Source organism: Podarcis pityusensis (assembly GCF_964106645.2).
Source record: "Podarcis pityusensis genome assembly, chromosome: 17".
Lineage (NCBI taxonomy): Eukaryota > Metazoa > Chordata > Lepidosauria > Squamata > Lacertidae > Podarcis > Podarcis pityusensis.
In genome coordinates, this window is record NC_138042.1 from 42,221,087 (window position 1) to 42,240,145 (window position 19,059).

The 19,059-nt window shown below is 44.5% G+C and overlaps 1 protein-coding gene across 1 annotated transcript in view; it reads left to right on the forward strand.

Annotated features, from left to right (window-relative positions):
* Nucleotides 1-19,059, forward strand: part of CASQ2 (calsequestrin 2) — a 43,611-nt gene that overhangs the window by 3,952 nt on the left and 20,600 nt on the right. The window contains exons 2-7 of the mRNA XM_080987214.1: nt 5,008-5,092; nt 8,879-8,979; nt 9,977-10,088; nt 11,291-11,364; nt 13,849-13,979; nt 18,136-18,181. Of these exons, the coding sequence (XP_080843340.1) occupies nt 5,008-5,092; nt 8,879-8,979; nt 9,977-10,088; nt 11,291-11,364; nt 13,849-13,979; nt 18,136-18,181 (549 nt within the window). The remainder of the gene's footprint in view (nt 1-5,007; nt 5,093-8,878; nt 8,980-9,976; nt 10,089-11,290; nt 11,365-13,848; nt 13,980-18,135; nt 18,182-19,059) is intronic.

Here is a 19,059-nt window from a genome sequence, read left to right on the forward strand (position 1 = left end):
GTGTTCCTAATTTTACTGACCTTAAGCGAAAGGCATCCTGCAGCCCTATGAACCTAGGGTGAGGCCATGCTGAACTCCAGAACTTATTCCTACGCCCTGTTACAAGTCTGGTAAAAGAAACAAATTGGATGGGTTGCAGCAATTGCAGTCTTTCCGATTTCGGTTTCTCGCTGGCATTTGCAACTGGTACAGGATTTTTGGCTAGGGCTGCAATCTTTTGCACATAGTTGCGGGATGCAGTTCCATTAAACTCAGCAGGGCATTGTTGTTTAGTCGTTCAGTCGTGTCCTACTCTTTGTGACCCCTGGACCAGAGCATGCCAGGCACTCCTGTCTTCCACTGCCTCCTGCATTTTGGTCAAACTCATGTTAGGAGCTTTGAGAACACTGTCCAACCATCTCATCCTCTGTCATCCCCTTCTCCTTGTGCCCTCCATCTTTCCCAACATCAGGGTCTTTTCCAGGGAGTCTTCTCTTCTCATGAGGTGGCCACAATATTGGCGCCTCAGCTTCAGGTCCTTCCAGTGAGCACAGCAGGGCATACTTTTGAGTAAACGTGAATAGGATCATGCTACCTATATGACGCAGGCAGAGTGGTGCATCAGATACGTAGAGTTTAGTATAAACTACCTTCCACTGACCTCCTAATCTCATTGGACATTCCATTGCTCTCAGAAGACAATGGAGGAGTGGGTCTTTGGGAATGAAGTCAAACTATTGGAAGGTGGCATTGCCTGCTGTGTCTGTAGAGACCAATACAGGAGAGGCATGTTTTGCTGGACTTAGGATATCATCATTTCAACGGACACTGCGTTAGGCACAACCAACCACACATTCTGTTTTATATCCTTTCCTCACATAATTCCTAATTTTCATGTCAGAACGCATAAGGAGAGATTCCGTTGCATGCGATATGCACGTAACTTTCCAAGCTAACCAATTGCCACCTTCCCCAGTTGCTGGGACTTCAAAGCACACGAACGGACTGCTCAAAATCCATTTTGCAAATAGCCCACACTGTTCTTCCAAGTTGTGCCTGCAAATTAATAGCCTAATTCTCCTCGGAAAGAGCTCTCAGATTAAACCTGGCTGCGCTGCCCTTGCTTCTAACATTACAACAGAAGCCTGAACTGCTGTCAGTGAGGGCCATGAGCAGATTTAGTGGTAGACACCCCCCCCCAAGAGGCTTCCAGCTGGCCGTTGTTATCTTCTTCAGCCTCCTGGTGCTTTCAGAGCACACTTGGGCTCGGGCTATTTATAACAAAGATTTAGGGCATGCTGCACTTTCACAAGAGCCATGCTATTGTATGACATTTCAGTAATCCCAAAGAGAAGGATCTGATAGAGTGGGGGGCGCAATACAAGGTGGACATGGGCAGGGCCTTCTTTAGCATATACGCCGCCTTCCTCTTTCTTGTGAGTGGAAAAGTGACCTTGGGTGTTCACAATCAATTAATTGAAATACATTCTAAAATCAATTCATTCTAAAATCAATTTAGAGTCAAATTAATGGCAACCATTGGGCTAGAGTTCCATGAGGATTACCAAAGGCCAAAGGCCTGGTGGAACAGCTCTGTCTTGCAGGCCCTGCGGAAAGATGTCAAGTCCCGCAGGGCCCTAGTCTCTTGTGACAGAGCCTTCCACCAGATCGGGGCCACGGCCAAAAAAGCCCTGGCTCTGGTTGACAAAATATCTTTTTTTTCTTTAATCGATTGCAAGGAAAACACTTGAAACCAAGTGTTGCCAAACAAGGGAGCCGATGGACAGCAGAGGAGCGAAAGAGAGACAGGCCTTTCTGGTGAAATTCAGCAGGGCTTGACTTTTGTTTTTCTCCTCTGCCTCATTGCCTGACCTGAATGCTTCCATTCCAGGCAGAGGTGTGTCACTTGAACACAATGGAAAGGTGAAAGCAAGCTGTCAGGCAAACCCCTTTCCGGGAGCTGCCACTTTGGGAATGTGTCTTGGCATGTGCTAAGACAGCAAGTCCTGAGTTTATGCTCAGACTTCCCGGGTGTTGTGCTTAATGTGGGCGGAATTTTAAAAATCGGCCTATCTGCCTGCAAGTGTGGCCCTTTGCCAATTTTGCAAGGCCAGTTGCCATGTTCAAATGCTGATGCACTGAAGGGGGGATATGTTGTACATGTGTCACCAAAAGAAGAAGCCTTTCCAGGCTCTTGGGCCTGGAGTTGCAGGCTGCTGAGTTGCCTTGCACGCCAGTAACAGAGGGGAAATAGCAAGAGAACAGATTCCAACTGCAGGAGCAAAAGAGAGGTTTGAGTTTACAACAAAACAAGGAGCAGTTAGTAGATTTACCTGTTGTAAAAATTACAGTTTTGAAGTGTAGGTGGGTTGCCACAAGGCAAGACACAGTGATAACAGCAAGAACTATTTTTGAACTAACAGAACTGGACAACAAAGGCAAAACAACTGCTTATATACATTTCTGAAGGCCTGGGCCACTCCCACTCCCAATGTGATTGGCTGTCTGAACTTCCAAGCTTCGAATCACAACTCAGAGTTTAAGGGCCAATGGCAGAGGCCCAAATCCTGAAATGTTCTGTGATTGGATATCATGTATTGAATCAGAGCACAGGAGCTCAGAATCCTTAGTCCAGACTCAAGCTCAGGCAAACACAGACCACTGAATACATAACAAACTTCATAATATATGTGGAACTTTTTAAATTCTTGAAACACTTTTTAAATGCCGAGTAAGGGCTTGTCCACGTTGGAGTTTAATGTGGATTAAAATCTGCCTGTGGGCTTATGCATATTACTTTTCTTCTGCTCTTTCCAGGCAAGGTCTGTGTCAAACACTTTTTTTCTTGCCCTGGAGCTTTCCCCCATGAAAACTCGCACCTTAAAGCTCAAACAGAGCAAACCCGAATCCGTGGGAAACCCGAATTGATGTTTGTTCTGATCCAGTGCTAACGAATGTGCTGTTGTGGGGAAAGCATGGAGCAAAAGTAAAGACCCTGGGACACAGAGCTTTTAAGTGTGGACATGTGCCTGGAAAAAGCAGGGCAAAAGGTGAATGTGAATAATCCCTAAGTCTCCATTTATGGGGCTTTGTCTACATAACATCACTCTCAATCAACAATCTTTTTTTTTTTTTTACTGGATTCACAGATAATCAAAACAACAACACAGGGGGAGCGGGATGTGTTCAAATTGCATCAGTGTCGGGATCAGATGATATGCACTTATTTTTTTCCTCTGGGTAGATCTGGTTATTTCTTTCCAACTCTTCTTTCCGTGACCTCTACTTCCGTTTTGTCTCACATCTCTTTTGTGGCAGTTGTGTATACTTCCCACAACGGAGCAGACATGGTGTGGATGTGAAATTCCAAATTTGTGCTGAAGGTAGGGTTGCCATGTGTCCTCTTTTTCCAGGACACGTCCTCTTTTTCCATTTGAGACAAATTCCATTTATTTGCTTTGAATGGCCCTCACAGCATCCTCTTTTTTTGCTCTTTAAATATGGCAACCCCACTGAAGGGCTCAATTGCAAATGTGCACAAATCAGAATCGCTGAGATCAAATTCAAACTGAAAATCTGTGGGTTCTCAGTGGGATCAACATGTCCTGTTGATGACCCCAATTGTTACACTGAACCAAAGAGGTGGAGTCTGGCAAAGGGTATCCAGATACAACGGAGAGTAAGGGGCCCTATATCTTCAGCAGATATGCAGAATTTCAGCAAGTGCAAAGGTGAGAAAAGCTTAGCTGCAAATTTTCTCCTTCTGCACAAAAATGAAAGTTACACAAGCTCCACTTCGTAACCCTCACAGGTCATGTCAGCTGCAAAGCACAGGTTATTGGGCATTGACAGGGTCCCTGGTTCCCATTTTATTTCAACCCATATTATACCAAGCCTTCCCAGCTGGATAAGAAAAACGTTTTAATGGTGCTTTCGATGTGTATTTATATTGTTTTAAAGGCTATTTTAGCTGTTTTTATTGCATGATTGTAAATTACCTTGAATCTTATACGAAAGGCGATTCATCAATTAATAAAACCATAATAATACCTCTGGCATTATTTTGGATATCATTTGGATATTTCCACCTATTATATTAAAACTTCACTAGAGATCTTTGAACCAAATTAGGTAGTTTTCAGGTAGAATTTGCTCAAAATGCCTCAAACACAATAAAACACTGGGAACTATGTTGAAAATATAAAACGGGGTATAGAATATCAAAGGGACACTATTCTAAAGCATCAATAACCCCTCAGTTCTGGGTCTGGGGAAAAAGCAATTTGGGTGTCACCTTGCCTCAAAACAGGAAAATGCAGAAAAGAGGGGAATTATGAGAACCATGGGGAAAGGGCTAAAAAGATCTGACAGCAAGAACAAGTTTGCTTATGTAGTGAAAGCATGTTTACCCCATTCTTCATCTGGCTCTCAGGGCAGCTCATGGAAGATCAATAAGAAGCCCGACTGTCTCTGCCCTCAGGTTTAATCTGCAAGACACAATGGAAAAGGGATGAGGAGGACAGAAGAAAACAAGCAAACTCAGGCAATAGTTCTTAGAATTGCAGACTTCTTATAAATGGGCAGCTTTAATGGAAACAACTGAAGGAGAAGAGAAGCCCAATAAAACTGACCTCTCAACATAGCCAGTGTTTCCCCTCATTCCCTCTGTAACCCATGGCAAGTTGGTCAGGCCACTAAGAGTATATCAAAATTGAAAGGTGAGGGAATCACTCCCTTGCATTGCCCTGTACTTAGAACTTCTACATACCCTCCAACACTTCTCCAATGAAAATAGGTATGTCATATTCTATTATTATTATTATTATTATTATTATTATTATTATTATTATATCCCGCCCAACGGAGACGCGAACCCGGTTCCCGAGATTACGAGTCCACCGCTCTTAACCACTACACCACACTGGCTCTCAAAATGGCTGGCTCTGTCTTCTGCTCCATCAAATGTTATCTGTGGGATACTGGCCTGAGGAAGTTTGGACTGACAACCTTGTCTGTGTTTTCCTTCAGCTCGCTGCACAGGTCCTAGAAGAGAAAGGCATTGGTTTTGGATTAGTGGATTCCAAGAAAGATGCCAAACTTGCCAAAAAGCTGGGTAAGTGTGATCTGTTTATAATGCTGAAGATAATCTTGAGTGAATGTTGAGGGGATTCCAGTGTCACATATCCAGTGACCAAAGTCAAATTACGATTCGCAAAGCAGCCAATGTTCTGCTGGGTTTTTACACATTACCGCCAGCGCCTAGGCTTCCCTTGCCAGGGCCCTGATCCAACAAGATGCACTGCAGCGGCCATCTGGCCTCAGGCTGGCTGCAATGAGGCCCTTGCCCAAATTTCACTCTAGAGTAGTTGATGAATTCAGTCTTTCATATGCAATTGTTCCAATGATACCAGCGTGAACGAAACAGCCCTTGACAACAATGACATGACTACGCTGGAGCAAAGTTAAAGCTGCTGTACTTCTGTGGTAGTTTATAAGGACTGTGCGGGTACTTAAAAATAGGTACGGCACTCAAAGGTGAGAGCCGCCAATAGCAGGGGACAAAGCCTGAAGGAGGAACAGAAAGTGATGGAGAGGAGGCAGAAGACGGAGATTGTTGGAAAGGCTTGGAGTAGGACCTGTAAGAAACTACCATATTTTTTGCTCCATAAGACACACTTTTTTCTTCCTAAAAAGTAAGGGGAAATGTCTGTGCGTCTTATGGAGCGAATGCGTGGTCCCTGGAGCCGAATTGCCCAGGCGTGAAAAGCCGATCACGCTCTTTTTTTTTGAAAGAGGGAAGGGGGTGTTGAAACAAAGCCGCTGATTGGCAAGCGATCGGGAGGGAGATAAGGCTGCCAGTCGAGCATGTGTCTCTTCCAGGGTCCTGCTCGAGTGTAGGACAAGCTCCTGACAGTTTCTTTTTTTTTAAATGATATTTATTAAAATTTCAGAAAAAAGAATTACATAAAAACAAGAAAAACAAAAATAAAAGACAAAAGTAAAAATACAAGAAAAATACAAAATACAGAATACAGAATAAAAGAATGAAAACACTTAAAAAGGAAAAAAATAGATCAATCTTTCCATGCCTTACATTCATATCCTTGTTTCCCTGACCTCCTCATACCTCCCTTTTTTGTATTCCAATTCAATTAGTTAATTCAACAATTTCTTTCCCTCTTTATTTTCTCTTAATCCTTTAACTTAATATAGTATAACTTTAAATTTTCACCTGTTATCAATCCATTTTTACATACACCTTTATAGCATTACTGCTTAAACCACTTAACTTCATTCTAACATCATTCTAACATTCATTAATTTTACAACATTTCTGTAGATAGTCTTTAAATTTCTTCCAATCTTCTTTCACCAACTCTTCTCCCTGGTCTCGGATTCTGCCAGTCATTTCCGCCAATTCCATGTAGTCCATCACCTTCATCTGCCATTCTTCCAGAGTGGGTTGGTCTTGTGTCTTCCAATACTTTGCAATAAGTATTCTTGCTGCTGTTGTGGCATACATAAAGAAAGTTCTATCCTTCTTTAGCACCAATTGGCCGACTATGCCCAGGAGAAAGGCCTCTGGTTTCTTAAAGAAGGTATATTTAAATACCTTTTTCAATTCATTATAGATCATCTCCCAGAAAGCCTTAATCCTTGGGCACGTCCACCAAAGGTGAAAGAATGTACCTTCAGTTTCTTTACATTTCCAACATTTATTATCGGGCAGATGATAGTTTTTTGCAAGCTTGACTGGTGTCATGTACCACCTGTATATCATTTTCATAATATTCTCTCTTAAGGCAATGCATGCCGTAAACTTCATACCTGTGGTCCATAACTGTTCCCAGTCAACCATCATTATGTTATGTCCAACATCTTGTGCCCATTTAATCATAGCAGATTTCACCGTTTCATCCTGAGTATTCCATTTCAACAGCAAGTTATACATCTTTGACAAAATCTTAGTTTTGGGTTCTAACAGTTCTGTTTCTAATTTTGATTTTTCCACCTGGAAGCCAATTTTCTTGTCCAAATTATATGCCTCCATTATCTGATAATAATGAAGCCAGTCTCACACTTTGTTTTTTAATTTCTCAAAACTCTGCAGTTTCAGTCTATCTCCATCTTGTTCCAAAATTTCCCAATATTTCGGCCATTTGACCTCCATATTGAGCTTTTTCTGAGCTTTCGCTTCCATCGGTGACAGCCACCTTGGGGTTTTGTTTTCCAATAAATCCTTATATCTTATCCAAACACTGAACAATGCTTTCCTGACAATATGTGTCAGGGGTTCAGGAGCAGAGGCAAGGGCAAGGGAGGAAACAGAGAGCGAGGGGGAGGAGGCAGAAGAAAAGATGAGTGATGACGACGACCCGAGATCTCCGAGTCTTTCCAGTGAATCAGAAGATTCACAGAAAGGAGCACCAGTGGCCAGGGCAAGGGGGGAGCCTAGGGGGACACCCCAGGAAGATAGAGCCAGAGGGGACTCAGAGGGGAGCAGTTGGAAATCGGGACCAGCGTCACCGCCAGAGAGCAGGGAAGAGGAAGGGCGCCAGGGATCAAGCGCTGGCAGCTCACAACAGGGGGGAGGGCACGAGTCAGGAGTGGCCACACCTCCATCGGGGAGCGAAGAAACGGTCAGACGGAAGGTGGAAGGTTGGGCGCGCGTGCCAAGTTCAAATGCACAGGAAGGTGGCGCAGTAGGCAGCCCGGAAAGGGAGCCAGGTCCTAAAGCCCGCCGAAAGGAGGGAGAAGAGTCAGGGGGGTCAGCGTCAGAGGAATCCCGGAAGGAAGAGACCCCGGGGGGCAGAGGGACCCAGAGAAGAACAGTCAGGCGGAAAAGGTGGAGCAGGGCTAGGATATTAAGTTGGTGTACAAGGGGCGGAGACTCAGACGGAGCTTCGCCGATCTAACCATTAGACGTAGGGTTGCACGCAGCAGCTTGAGAATGGAAACTGTAACTCAATAAAGACTTTTATTTAATGATCGCTGGCTAGCGTGATCCTCTGTGAGCTAGGATCTGGAAGCAACTCTGACAATATGGTTTTTAAATGCTTTATGTGCTTTGACCTTATCATACCACAGATATACATGCCATCCAAATACATTGTTAAAACCTTCTAAATCCAAAATGTCTGTGTTTTCAAGAAGCAGCCATTCTTTCAACCAGCAAAAAGCTGCTGATTCATAGTAAAGTTTAAAGTCTGGCAGGGCAAATCCACCTCTTTCCTTTACATCTGTTAGTATTTTAAATTTTATTCTAGGCTTCTTGCCCTGAAGCTCCTGACAGTTTCATTGCACAAGTGGAAATCCTTGTGCTGATAGAACGAGATAGCTTCATACTGCCCAGAGATGTTTTATTGTCTAGCAAGAGGGAAAGGACCAGGAGGAACTGAATGCAACACTCTGAAATATTTAAACAGTTAAAAGGAATATTTGCTGTATACTGTGACCCTGGAGAAAATGGAGCTGTTGGAGGGTATGCTATCTGAATCTTTTCAAGGACTGAGGGCTCATCCAAACTTTTGTTTGTCCTATGATTTATTTTGCTGGGCAGAGCAGCAGGAGAAGAAAAGAACATAGAAGTCACAGGACAAATAGGAGAAATTGTGGGACAAATGGCAGTGTGGATGAGCCCCGACTGTCCTTTGTTCTGTTTCAGATGCAGATATTGCTGGCACCACCTCCAGCCAAGGAAGGCTGTTCACCTTCCAGAATGGTCTCCAGTTAACATCACACAGCAGATTCTTAATAGACCCAGTGTGACCATTTTAGCAGGCTCTTTTTCTACATAATCCAGTTTTACAGCTATAAAATCACAGGGCTGGAAGGAACCTCACCAGCCCATTTAGTCTAACTGCAAAGTCGTTGCTCTCTCTGTATGCCCTTTCTCCAGGTCTGGATGAAGAAGGGAGCCTGTACATCTTTAAGGAGGATCACATCATCGAGTTTGATGGGCAAATGGCTGCAGACGTCTTGGTTGAATTCCTCCTAGATGTAAGTACAAACAAAACCAGAACTGGCCCAATAAATTCTCCCACATTTATAGCTGAAATAATGTATTGGTGTTAGTGCTCTTTGCAACTTATGTGGTACCTTATTCTTGGTCTCCGGGCAAATGTAATATATAAGCCATAAATTGCGAATGGAAACACGCTTTGTCTAAAAAGGACTGTTCTCAACGCTGTCTCCTTTTTTCTCCAATACTGTTCAAGTGGAAATTTAGAACTCTTGTTTTGTTCCAAGCATGACCACTACCCAAGACTGCAATCCTATGCACATTTAATTGGGAGTAAACGTCACTATATATCATAGGACTTATTTTTGAATAGTTGTGCATTAGATTGGACTGCATGGCCACAAATTGTAACACTAGAAAGTTAGCCCACACACGGTTACTCCTGAGTGAACTTGTTTAGGATTATGATGCAATAATACCTGTTATTTCTGACATATTCCCTAAATGCTGATTCTGAAGATTTTAATATGCAGACAATGCCATTGAATCAGCTCTTGTACAGCCGCATCCTCAGTACCTAGTTTGTATACAGCAATCTTCCCTGATCTGTTTTGGACGATAACGCCCATCACTCCAAGCCAGCATAACTGGCCAGACAGATGGGCATTATAGTCTAAAATATCTGGCCAGTACTCAATACTATGGAGCCGAATGAATAATCCCAGATGGCATATAGAGAAATAGTCCCACTTGATGAGACACTTTTTACTACAAAAGTTACATTAGTAAAAGAAAACAGCATTTTGAATGTATTACAAACATGCAACACCAGATGGTGCTGGAGAGGAAAAATAAAACAACTATGTTATTTTCCATAGTTTCCCCCCCTTTTGTTATAATGATTTAATTTCTGACTTATTTATAGCGTGTTTTTCCCCCTGTTTGTAGATCCACCCTTTGTTTCATATCAGGCAGTAAGCACCCCATTTACATTGCTAATAAGTTGTTCTTGACCAAATTCTTTCTTCATGGCAGCTGATGGAAGACCCAGTAGAGATCATCAACAGCAAATTGGAGCTGCAGGCCTTTGACCACATGGAAGAAGAGACCAAACTCAATGGCTACTTCAAAGGAGAAGACTCAGAACGTAGGTTTGGTCGGGGGATTCATAGATCTTGGCGGATTCTGAAGGGGTCTAAGAAGGTCAACGTTTCCCATCCAAATTCTGCAGCAAGATAGACAGACTTGCTTAAGGGAGCTCTGTCCGCCTTGCTACTGAATTGGTCTTGTGATACAATTCCCGTGTTCTGTTCAGCATGTTAACGGAAAACCGAAATAGGTCACGAAATGTGTGCAGTGGAGATGGAATGCAAGGGGGTGGGTGGTGCCCTTGCTCCCATCCTCAGCACATCCAAAAGTCTGAGCAGATCCTAAGCGTGCAGGCTTACACACAGAAGGAAAGTTTCTCATCCCCTCCTGCCTCCGCAGACGCCTGCATCCCTCAAGAAGACATCCCAGAAGGATGGGGTCCTCCTGAACAATGTGGGATGGAGTGCAGGGCAGGGGCTGTCCTTACATGAACTTCCTTAACCATTCTTAGTCTCCAAGCTTAATTTGGGGTGATTAGAGCCACCCCCTCTGTATAAGTAGCCCCTTGTGCCCCTTTATACGTTTTTCGGGAGAGAGTCTCTCACCCTCTTGAGGCATTTAACTTTTCAGTTCAAGCCACAGCTGGGCAGCCCTGTTTAGGGAAGTTTTTAATATTATGCTGGGAGCGGGCTATAAATAGTAAATTATTATTATTATTATTATTATTATTATTATTAAACTTTTCAGTTCAAGCTGCAGCTAGGTTGCCACCTCCATGAACCTCTCCTAACTACATAATATTTTCACTTTCCCATTCACTGCAAAAGCTAGAGAGAGAAAACGCATGTGAGCTCTTGCAAATCCACAACATGGATTCCTTAAACTTTGGAGCTGGATGCATGTGGTTTTCAAATGAGAATAATGTAGACAAATAAATCTCATTTTAAAGGGTTCTCTGTGCTTTTGAAAAGTGATATTTTAACTCATGTCCCGTTTCATATTATGAGAATAGCTTGATTTTGTGTTTCCCCCTCTTTCCCACTTATTCTGTGAGGAAAGAGGGGCTCTGTAATGGCAGAATCAGGCCAGGCTGCATAGCACAGCGGCAGCAAGGGTGGAAATGCAGGGTTGGTTTCTAGACTGACTACCGTGGGAGTTATTTTTGATCCAGCTTTTAGAAGCTGATGCCAGTGCATGTGTTAATCTTCATTTAAGATGACCAAACGGGAAATAATCTTCTCCTTCCTTTCTGCTTCTCAGATTACAAAGCATTTGAGGAGGCAGCGGAACACTTCCAGCCCTACGTCAAGTTCTTTGCCACCTTTGACAAAGGGGTAAGCAGCTGGAACCCCGCAAATTCCACATAAGAGCTGTTAGGAAGGATTGCAGCAATAGAGTTTGGATTTGATATCCCGCCTTTCACTCCCCTTCAGGAGTCTCAAAGCAGCTAACATTCTCCTTTCCCTTCTTCCCCCACAACAAACACTCTGTGAGGTGAGTGGGGCTGAGAGACTTCAGAGAAGTGTGACTGGCCCAAGGTCACCCAGCAGCTGCAGGTGGAGGAGTGGGGAAGCGAACCCGGTTCCCCAGATTATGAGACTACCGCTCTTAACCACTACACCACACTGGCCTGCAATGGCTTTTAGCAATGCTTTTTTTAGCATTGCTTTTAGCAATGGCTAAATCTGGTGGTGGTTAAATATGAGTCATGCCAGGGGTAGGCAACCTAAGGCCTGGAGGCTGGATGTGGCCCAATCACCTTCTCAATCCGGCCAGAGGACGGTCCGGGAATCAGCATGTTTTTACATGAGTAGAATGTATGTTTTTATTTAAAATGCATCTGTGGGTTATTTGTGGGGCACAGGAATTCGTTCAATCCCCCCCCAAAAAATATAGTTCGGCCCACCACATGGTCTGAGGGACGGTGGACCGCCCCATGGCTGCAAAAGGTTGCTGACCCCTAAGTCATGCAATACTCCCATGGCAAGCGAGTTTGCCAGTTGTTCACTGCGTCGCTTGCAAGAACTACTGTACAGGGTCCTAGGTGTTGGTGCAAGTGTGTATGTGTGTGTGTAAAGGAGAATTCTTGAATGCCAAGATTCAATTTTGGGGCAAGTACTCTTTGGAGAGACAACCTTAGCAGAGGTTTAAAGTCCCAAAATATGCAGCAAAGTAATGTGTGGAAACATAGGCTCTTAGAGATTTTAAATATCCCCTACTAAGTAAATTCCAGAATGTCCCCTTCAAAAGTTTCTTTCCAAACTTTCCTCTTCCCCCCAGCACAGGAAAAAGACCACGTTTAGTAAACACATTTAGAGTTTACTTACAAACTCTCCAAAGGTCAGAGTCATGTGCTTTACCATACATCAGTCAGAAAAGTTACAGAGGCAGTAGCACTTAGCTTAGTTACAAAGTGATGAAAGTTCTAAATTATTGGTATAGTAACTCAAGAATGCCTTCCAACCTAGCAGTTCGAAAGCACCCCCGGGTGCAAGTAGATAAATAGGGACCGCTTAATAGCGGGAAGGTAAACGGCGTTTCCGTGTGCTGCGCTGGCTCGCCAGATGCAGCTTGTCACGCTGGCCACGTGACCCGGAAGTGTCTGCGGACAGCGCTGGCCCCCGGCCTCTTAAGTGAGATGAGCGCACAACCCTAAAGTCGGACACGACTGGCCCGTACGGGCAGGGGTACCTTTACCTTTTAACTCAAGAATGGCTTATGAGAGCCGGGTGGTTGAGCTGATGTCTGTGTTATCAAAATTGTTTTGTGAATTACCGCTGCTGAGAATGTAATTATCATTATCTGTAGTTTTCAAAAATTAATCTCCCTCTGACCTTACTTTTTACAATCTCGCACCCTATCGTATATCTGTGTACCTGCAACTCAGGATAACACTTCATTCATCTGATGAAGTGGGGTGTGGGCCACAGTTTTTCTTGCCATTTATATTGGGACTTGATACTCAAACCTTTATGACTTGGAATGAAATTCAAAAGAAGATGAGGAGTGTATTTGATTTCTTTTGCATTTTCTTAGCTTGCTTCTTTTTTATGTACAGTGTTTCATAGTTGTTAAGGGGCATATAAAGGTCTTGTGTATTTCTTTATTCGTGTGAAATAATCATTCACTCCTATAATCTGCCCACATGTAACAGTATCCTTGCCATCCGAGTTTCCACTTTTCTCAGTTCCCACATTTTTTAAAGTCAGGTGGATGGTGACCAGTGAAATTGTATTTTTGTTCTGGCATCTTGGCTGTGGGATACTGTCCCTAAGGAGACTCACTCAGTGCTGCCGATCCTGATGTCTGTTCCGCACCAGATAAACATTTTTTATTGCCTGATGCTTTTAATGCTAACTTGTTTCAGATCTTTTCCTAGCAACTGTGGATGTTCTTGCTTTAACTTATTAATGTTGTTATTTATGTTGTTAGCTGCAAGCCGCTTAAAATATTTGGACTAGATGTAAATTATCATAATAAATTATTGTATATGCATATTGAAAGGGGATTTTTAAACTGTGCATGTGGGATTAAAGAACAAGCAAACGAAAACTGCCATTCAACCTTGCTAGATTCAATTTTGCTTTGTTAGTTTTCAGAAGAGCATTGCTGATTCTGATGAAAGCAGTGTTTTTCTTGTTATGAAAGTATGTAGTGCTATATTTCTTTGTTGCGGTATTTTAACTTTCCACATACTTACATGTTGAATAATTCTATCATTCAGAAAGTGTTCCGTGTGAGCTGACAATATATTAGAGAGAAATGTTTTTCAGCAAAAGAAATGCCCATAATTTACCAGTTTCTTTGCTTGTTTATAGGTTGCAAAGAAACTGGGCCTGAAGCTAAATGAGGTGGATTTCTATGAGCCTTTTATGGATGAACCGGTCCATGTCCCTGACAAGCCATATACAGAAGAAGAACTGGTTGATTTTGTGAATGAGCACAGAAGGTATCAATCATGGAACTCAGAATAGTACCCCTTGTCCTATAGGGTCAGGGCATCCCAGTTGCAGTGCAGACCCTCCAAGTGTCCCTATTTTCCAGGGACCGTCCCAGATTTACAGAAGCCGTCCTTGTTTCTGATTTGATCCTAGAACATCTCCCTTTTCCTAAGGCCATCCCAATTTAAACGGAGAAATGTTGACGGATATGGAGTTGTACGACTCCCAAGCCAAGGAGATTAGTAACACTATAAACTTTCGAAAACATCTGAAATCAGCCCTGTAATAGTTTTACTGTTTTTATAGATGTTGGAAGCTGCCCAGAGTGGCTGGAGCAACCCAGTCAGATGGGTGGGGTAATAATAATAATAATGGAATAGGACGTCCCTTTTTTCATCAGAGAAATGTTGGAGGGTATGAGTTCAGGTGTCTGTCTTTCCAATCTGTCTCTCATCTGAGAGTGGCAAACGTCCTATTGAAGGCTTGTGTTTTACAGGCCCTCCTTTTGCAGGTCTCTTGATTATTGTGGTGTAGTGGTTAAGAGCAGTAGACTCGTAATCTAGTGAACCGGCTTCGCTTCCCCACTCCTCCACATGCAGCTGCTGGGTGACCTTGGGCTAGTCACACTTCTCTGAAGTCTCTCAGCCCCACTCACCTCACAGAGTGTTTGTTGTGGGGGAGGAAGGGAAAGGAGATTGTTGGCCGCTTTGAGACTTCTTTGTTGTTGTTTAGTCGTTTAGTCGTGTCCGACTCTTCGTAACCCCATGGACCAGAGCACGCCAGTGTAGTGATAAAGTGGGATATCAAATCCAAACTCTTCCTCCTCCTCCTCCTCCTCCTCCTCCTCCTCCTCCTCCTCCTCCTCTTCTTCTTCTTCTTCTTCTTCTTCTTCTTCTTCTTCTTCTTCTTTTTCTCCTTCTCCTTCTCACAGCCTGCACAAAAACCTCTTCATGAGTGATTTGCAGATATTTGGTAACTCAAAATGGGGGTGTATCAATAGACCAATAATTTGGAAATCCTGCAGGGTTTATTTATTTGTGAAAAGAACAATAGAATGGAGGGTTACTGAGTGGCACACAACATTATAATCTGCATGGCCATGTTTGCATCCGCACACATACAGTACATGGATTGCAATGAAGAATTATTTGCAGCTTGTGTTGCCCAGGGATGTAGCTAGGATTTGTGGGGATATGGGCCCACCACCTGTGCTTTAGATCCTTGCCCATCCTGGCTAATAAAAGCTGCCAGAGAAGGTCTGGCCACATAGGTTTGTGTTGTGCCCAATTTCTCTTTTTAGCAAGGTATAATGCCATCTGGCTTCGAGTAAGAGGAGGTAAGGCCACTTTTTGAAATGTTGTCACTGGACTTGACAGCATTACACAACTATTGGTCAGTCTGAAATAGTTCCTTAGGGGGCAAAGTGTTGCCCAAACAGAAACAGGTGGTGGCGTCTTGGTTCCAGGTTTCCCTAGATGAAATTGATTTCCTAGGCCCATTTCAATCTGGCTTCAAGTCTGGTCATGGAACAGACATGAACTTTGCTGCCTTAGTAGATGACTTTCACAGGGAAAGGGAGCGCATTCCTGTTGATTCTGCCAAATTCTTTGGTGGCATAGAATACCATAAATCCTTCTGGATGTTGGTGGTCACCATTGATGCTAACCCTTTAAACGTATGCAAATAGTAGGTGGATAGAAAAAGATACATTTTACTTGCCCAAAAATGGAAATCAGAAGAAGTCCTGACAGAAGAAGAATGGATACAAAAATTTGTGGAATATGCAGGAATGGCGAAACTTACCAGAAAAAATAAGAAATCAAGATAACAAACTTTTGATAAAAGAATGGAAATGGTTTATTGAATATTTACAAATATTTACAGATAAGAACATTGGCAGGATTATTGTAATAACCTGCAGTTTTATAAGAGTTTGCATTTAAAGTAGATGAATAAATGATTAAGTTAATTTGGAATATGCAGAAAATATAAAAAAATTTAATTGAAGGAACCGCAGAAAGAGGGGGAAGGAAGTTGAGTTTCAAAACATTAAAATGATTGTAAAATTATTGAAATGCATAAAATTGAAAATCATAAATAAAAATTATCAGATAAGGCCTCTCCTCTTCACGGAGGGGAGGTGTTGTGAGCGGGAACCACTTCCCGTGCTGGCAGGGGGCGTAACTCAGCGTCTCTGAGTCTCTGAGTCTTGTGCCCGCGTCACGCTCACCAGCCGGCCTATAAGGCTGGGTGGGTGCATGGCTTAGCTGTATTGAATGACCACGGGCACACGGACTCTCCCTTCTTGTTCCTGGCTTCCTCGGATCACCCGCCCACCCTCCTTTAGGTTTCTTCCTTCTTTTCTTGACCTTGCTATGGACTTCGGTTGGTCACCTTGGTTGTCCAGGGGGCCTGGTAGGAATTTTTTCCCACTTGGCAGATTGGCACCAGCCACTTGGTTTTTTCGCCTGCCTCATAGCAAATCGTCACAACTTTGTCAGGTTTGGCGGTTAGGCAAACGCATTGTGTGTCGGAGGGGAGGTTGTGGCCATCACCTACCACTCCCCTTGAAGGGTATTCTGCTAAAGGAAGCCTGCAGTTGTGGTTCCTGTCCTATGCCCTGGGGGTGGCTAGGGCCATGGCTTGACCCCCGGTGAGTCTAGGGGAAAGCTTCCAGTTGATTTGCATCAACAAGTTCCCCCTACTGGTTGTTAACCCTTGTGTGACTCCTGGCAGAGCGGGCAGGAGTCAAGTATAGTCTGTCCGATCCAATGCCTAAGCCAGTGCCACTCACATTCTGTAACCAATAAATTTGTGGCCTTCTTAGCCCACTAACCTAAATACTTGTGTCCATGTGTATTTTTTTTTCTCCAAGCGGGGGTGGGGCCTCGACTCACAAAAGAAAAAAATTCAGTGGTACCTCAGGTTACATACTGTCAGAGCTGCTTCCAGATCCTAGCTCACAGAGGATCACGCTAGCCAGCGATTATTAAATAAAAGTTTTTATTGAGTTACAGTTTCCATTCTCAAGCTGCTGCGTGCAACTCTACGTCTCATGGTTAGATCGGCGAAGCTCCATCTGAGTCTCCGCCCCTTGTACACCAACTTAATATCCTAGCCTTGCTCCACCTTTTCCGCCTGACTGTTCTTCTCTGGGTCCCTCTGCCCCCCGGGGTCTCTTCCTTCCGGGATTCCTCTGACGCTGACGCTGACCCCCCTGACTCTTCTCCCTCCTTTCGGCGGGCTTTAGGACCTGGCTCCCTTTCCGGGCTGCCTACTGCGCCACCTTCCTGTGCATTTGAACTTGGCTCGCGCGCCCAACCTTCCACCTTCCGTCTGACCGTTTCTTCGCTCCCCGATGGAGGTGTGGCCACTCCTGACTCGTGCCCTCCCCCCTGTTGTGAGCTGCCAGCGCTTGATCCCTGGCGCCCTTCCTCTTCCCTGCTCTCTGGCGGTGACGCTGGTCCCGATTTCCAACTGCTCCCCTCTGAGTCCCCTCTGGCTCTATCTTCCTGGGGTGTCCCCCTAGGCTCCCCCCTTGCCCTGGCCACTGGTGCTCCTTTCTGTGAATCTTCTGATTCACTGGAAAGACTCGGAGATCTCGGGTCGTCGTCATCACTCATCTTTTCTTCTGCCTCCTCCCCCTCGCTCTCTGTTTCCTCCCTTGCCCTTGCCTCTGCTCCTGAACCCCTGACACATACGCTTCAGGTTACAGACTCCACTAACCCAGAAATAGTACCTCAGGTTAAGAACTTTGAGAACTGAAATCACGTGCCAGTGGCACGGTGGCAGTGGGAGGCCCCATTAGCTAAAGTGGTACCTCAGGTTAAGAACAGTTTCAGGTTAAGAACGGACCTCCAGAACGAATTAAGTTCTTAACCCAAGGTACCACTGTACATGATATGTTGTGCCTGGATAGAGTCTATTCCTCCTTGCTCCCACGTTGTTGCTGTTTGTGTTAATGGAAATTGTTGATGCTCCCGTATGGTTTGGAATCAGACTTACTGCAGTTGTAAAAAAAGATGGACCACTGTGTCAATCTGGTTTAGGCCTGCCAGTGGAAGTTCCTGTCTTCTGAGTCTACTTTTGTTACACAGAATCTTACAATCATAATCACCATACAGATTCACCCATAAAACTGAGGTCTCTATTCTTTCTTTTCAGAGCCACACTGCGCAAGCTGCGCCCAAAAGATATGTTTGAGACCTGGGTAAGTAAAACAAATTGGGAGCACTGGGAGCTATAGGGATGGGGATATTTTCGTGAGAAAGTATCTAGTCTAGCTGCATTGTCAAGCACGCCCGTAAAGAAGACTCAGAATGCAAAGTATATGGTAAAATTGTTATGCTTGCTACAACCAAATCCAAGGCACCTGGGAAGGTGAATTATGTCATAAGGAAGAATCACAGCCCTCGGATCTCCTGGGCATGTTAACAGCTGCAAACCGCAGCCATGCAGCAAAGAACTGGGAAGAAATTACCCCCCCCCCCCACTTGCTACTTGAAGCTTGGGTATGTGAACCTGGGACTCGTGTAGCTCTGCTATCCAGCACTCACCAGGGGGGCACCCTCAAGGACCAACCCCCCCAGTCAAAGGCAGTTGTCAGGGGTTCAGGAGCAGAGGCAAGGGCAAGGGAGGAAACAGAGAGCGAGGGAGAGGAGGCAGAAGAAAAGATGAGTGATGACGACGACCCGAGATCTCCGAGTCTTTCCAGTGAATCAGAAGATTCACAGAAAGGAGCACCAGTGGCCAGGGCAAGGGGGGAGCCTAGGGGGACACCCCAGGAAGATAGAGCCAGAGGGGACTCAGAGGGGAGCAGTTGGAAATCGGGACCAGCGTCACCGCCAGAGAGCAGGGAAGAGGAAGGGCGCCAGGGATCAAGCGCTGGCAGCTCACAACAGGGGGGAGGGCACGAGTCAGGAGTGGCCACACCTCCATCGGGGAGCGAAGAAACGGTCAGACGGAAGGTGGAAGGTTGGGCGCGCGTGCCAAGTTCAAATGCACAGGAAAGTGGCGCAGTAGGTAGCCCGGAAAGGGAGCCAGGTCCTAAAGCCCGCCGAAAGGAGGGAGAAGAGTCAGGGGGGTCAG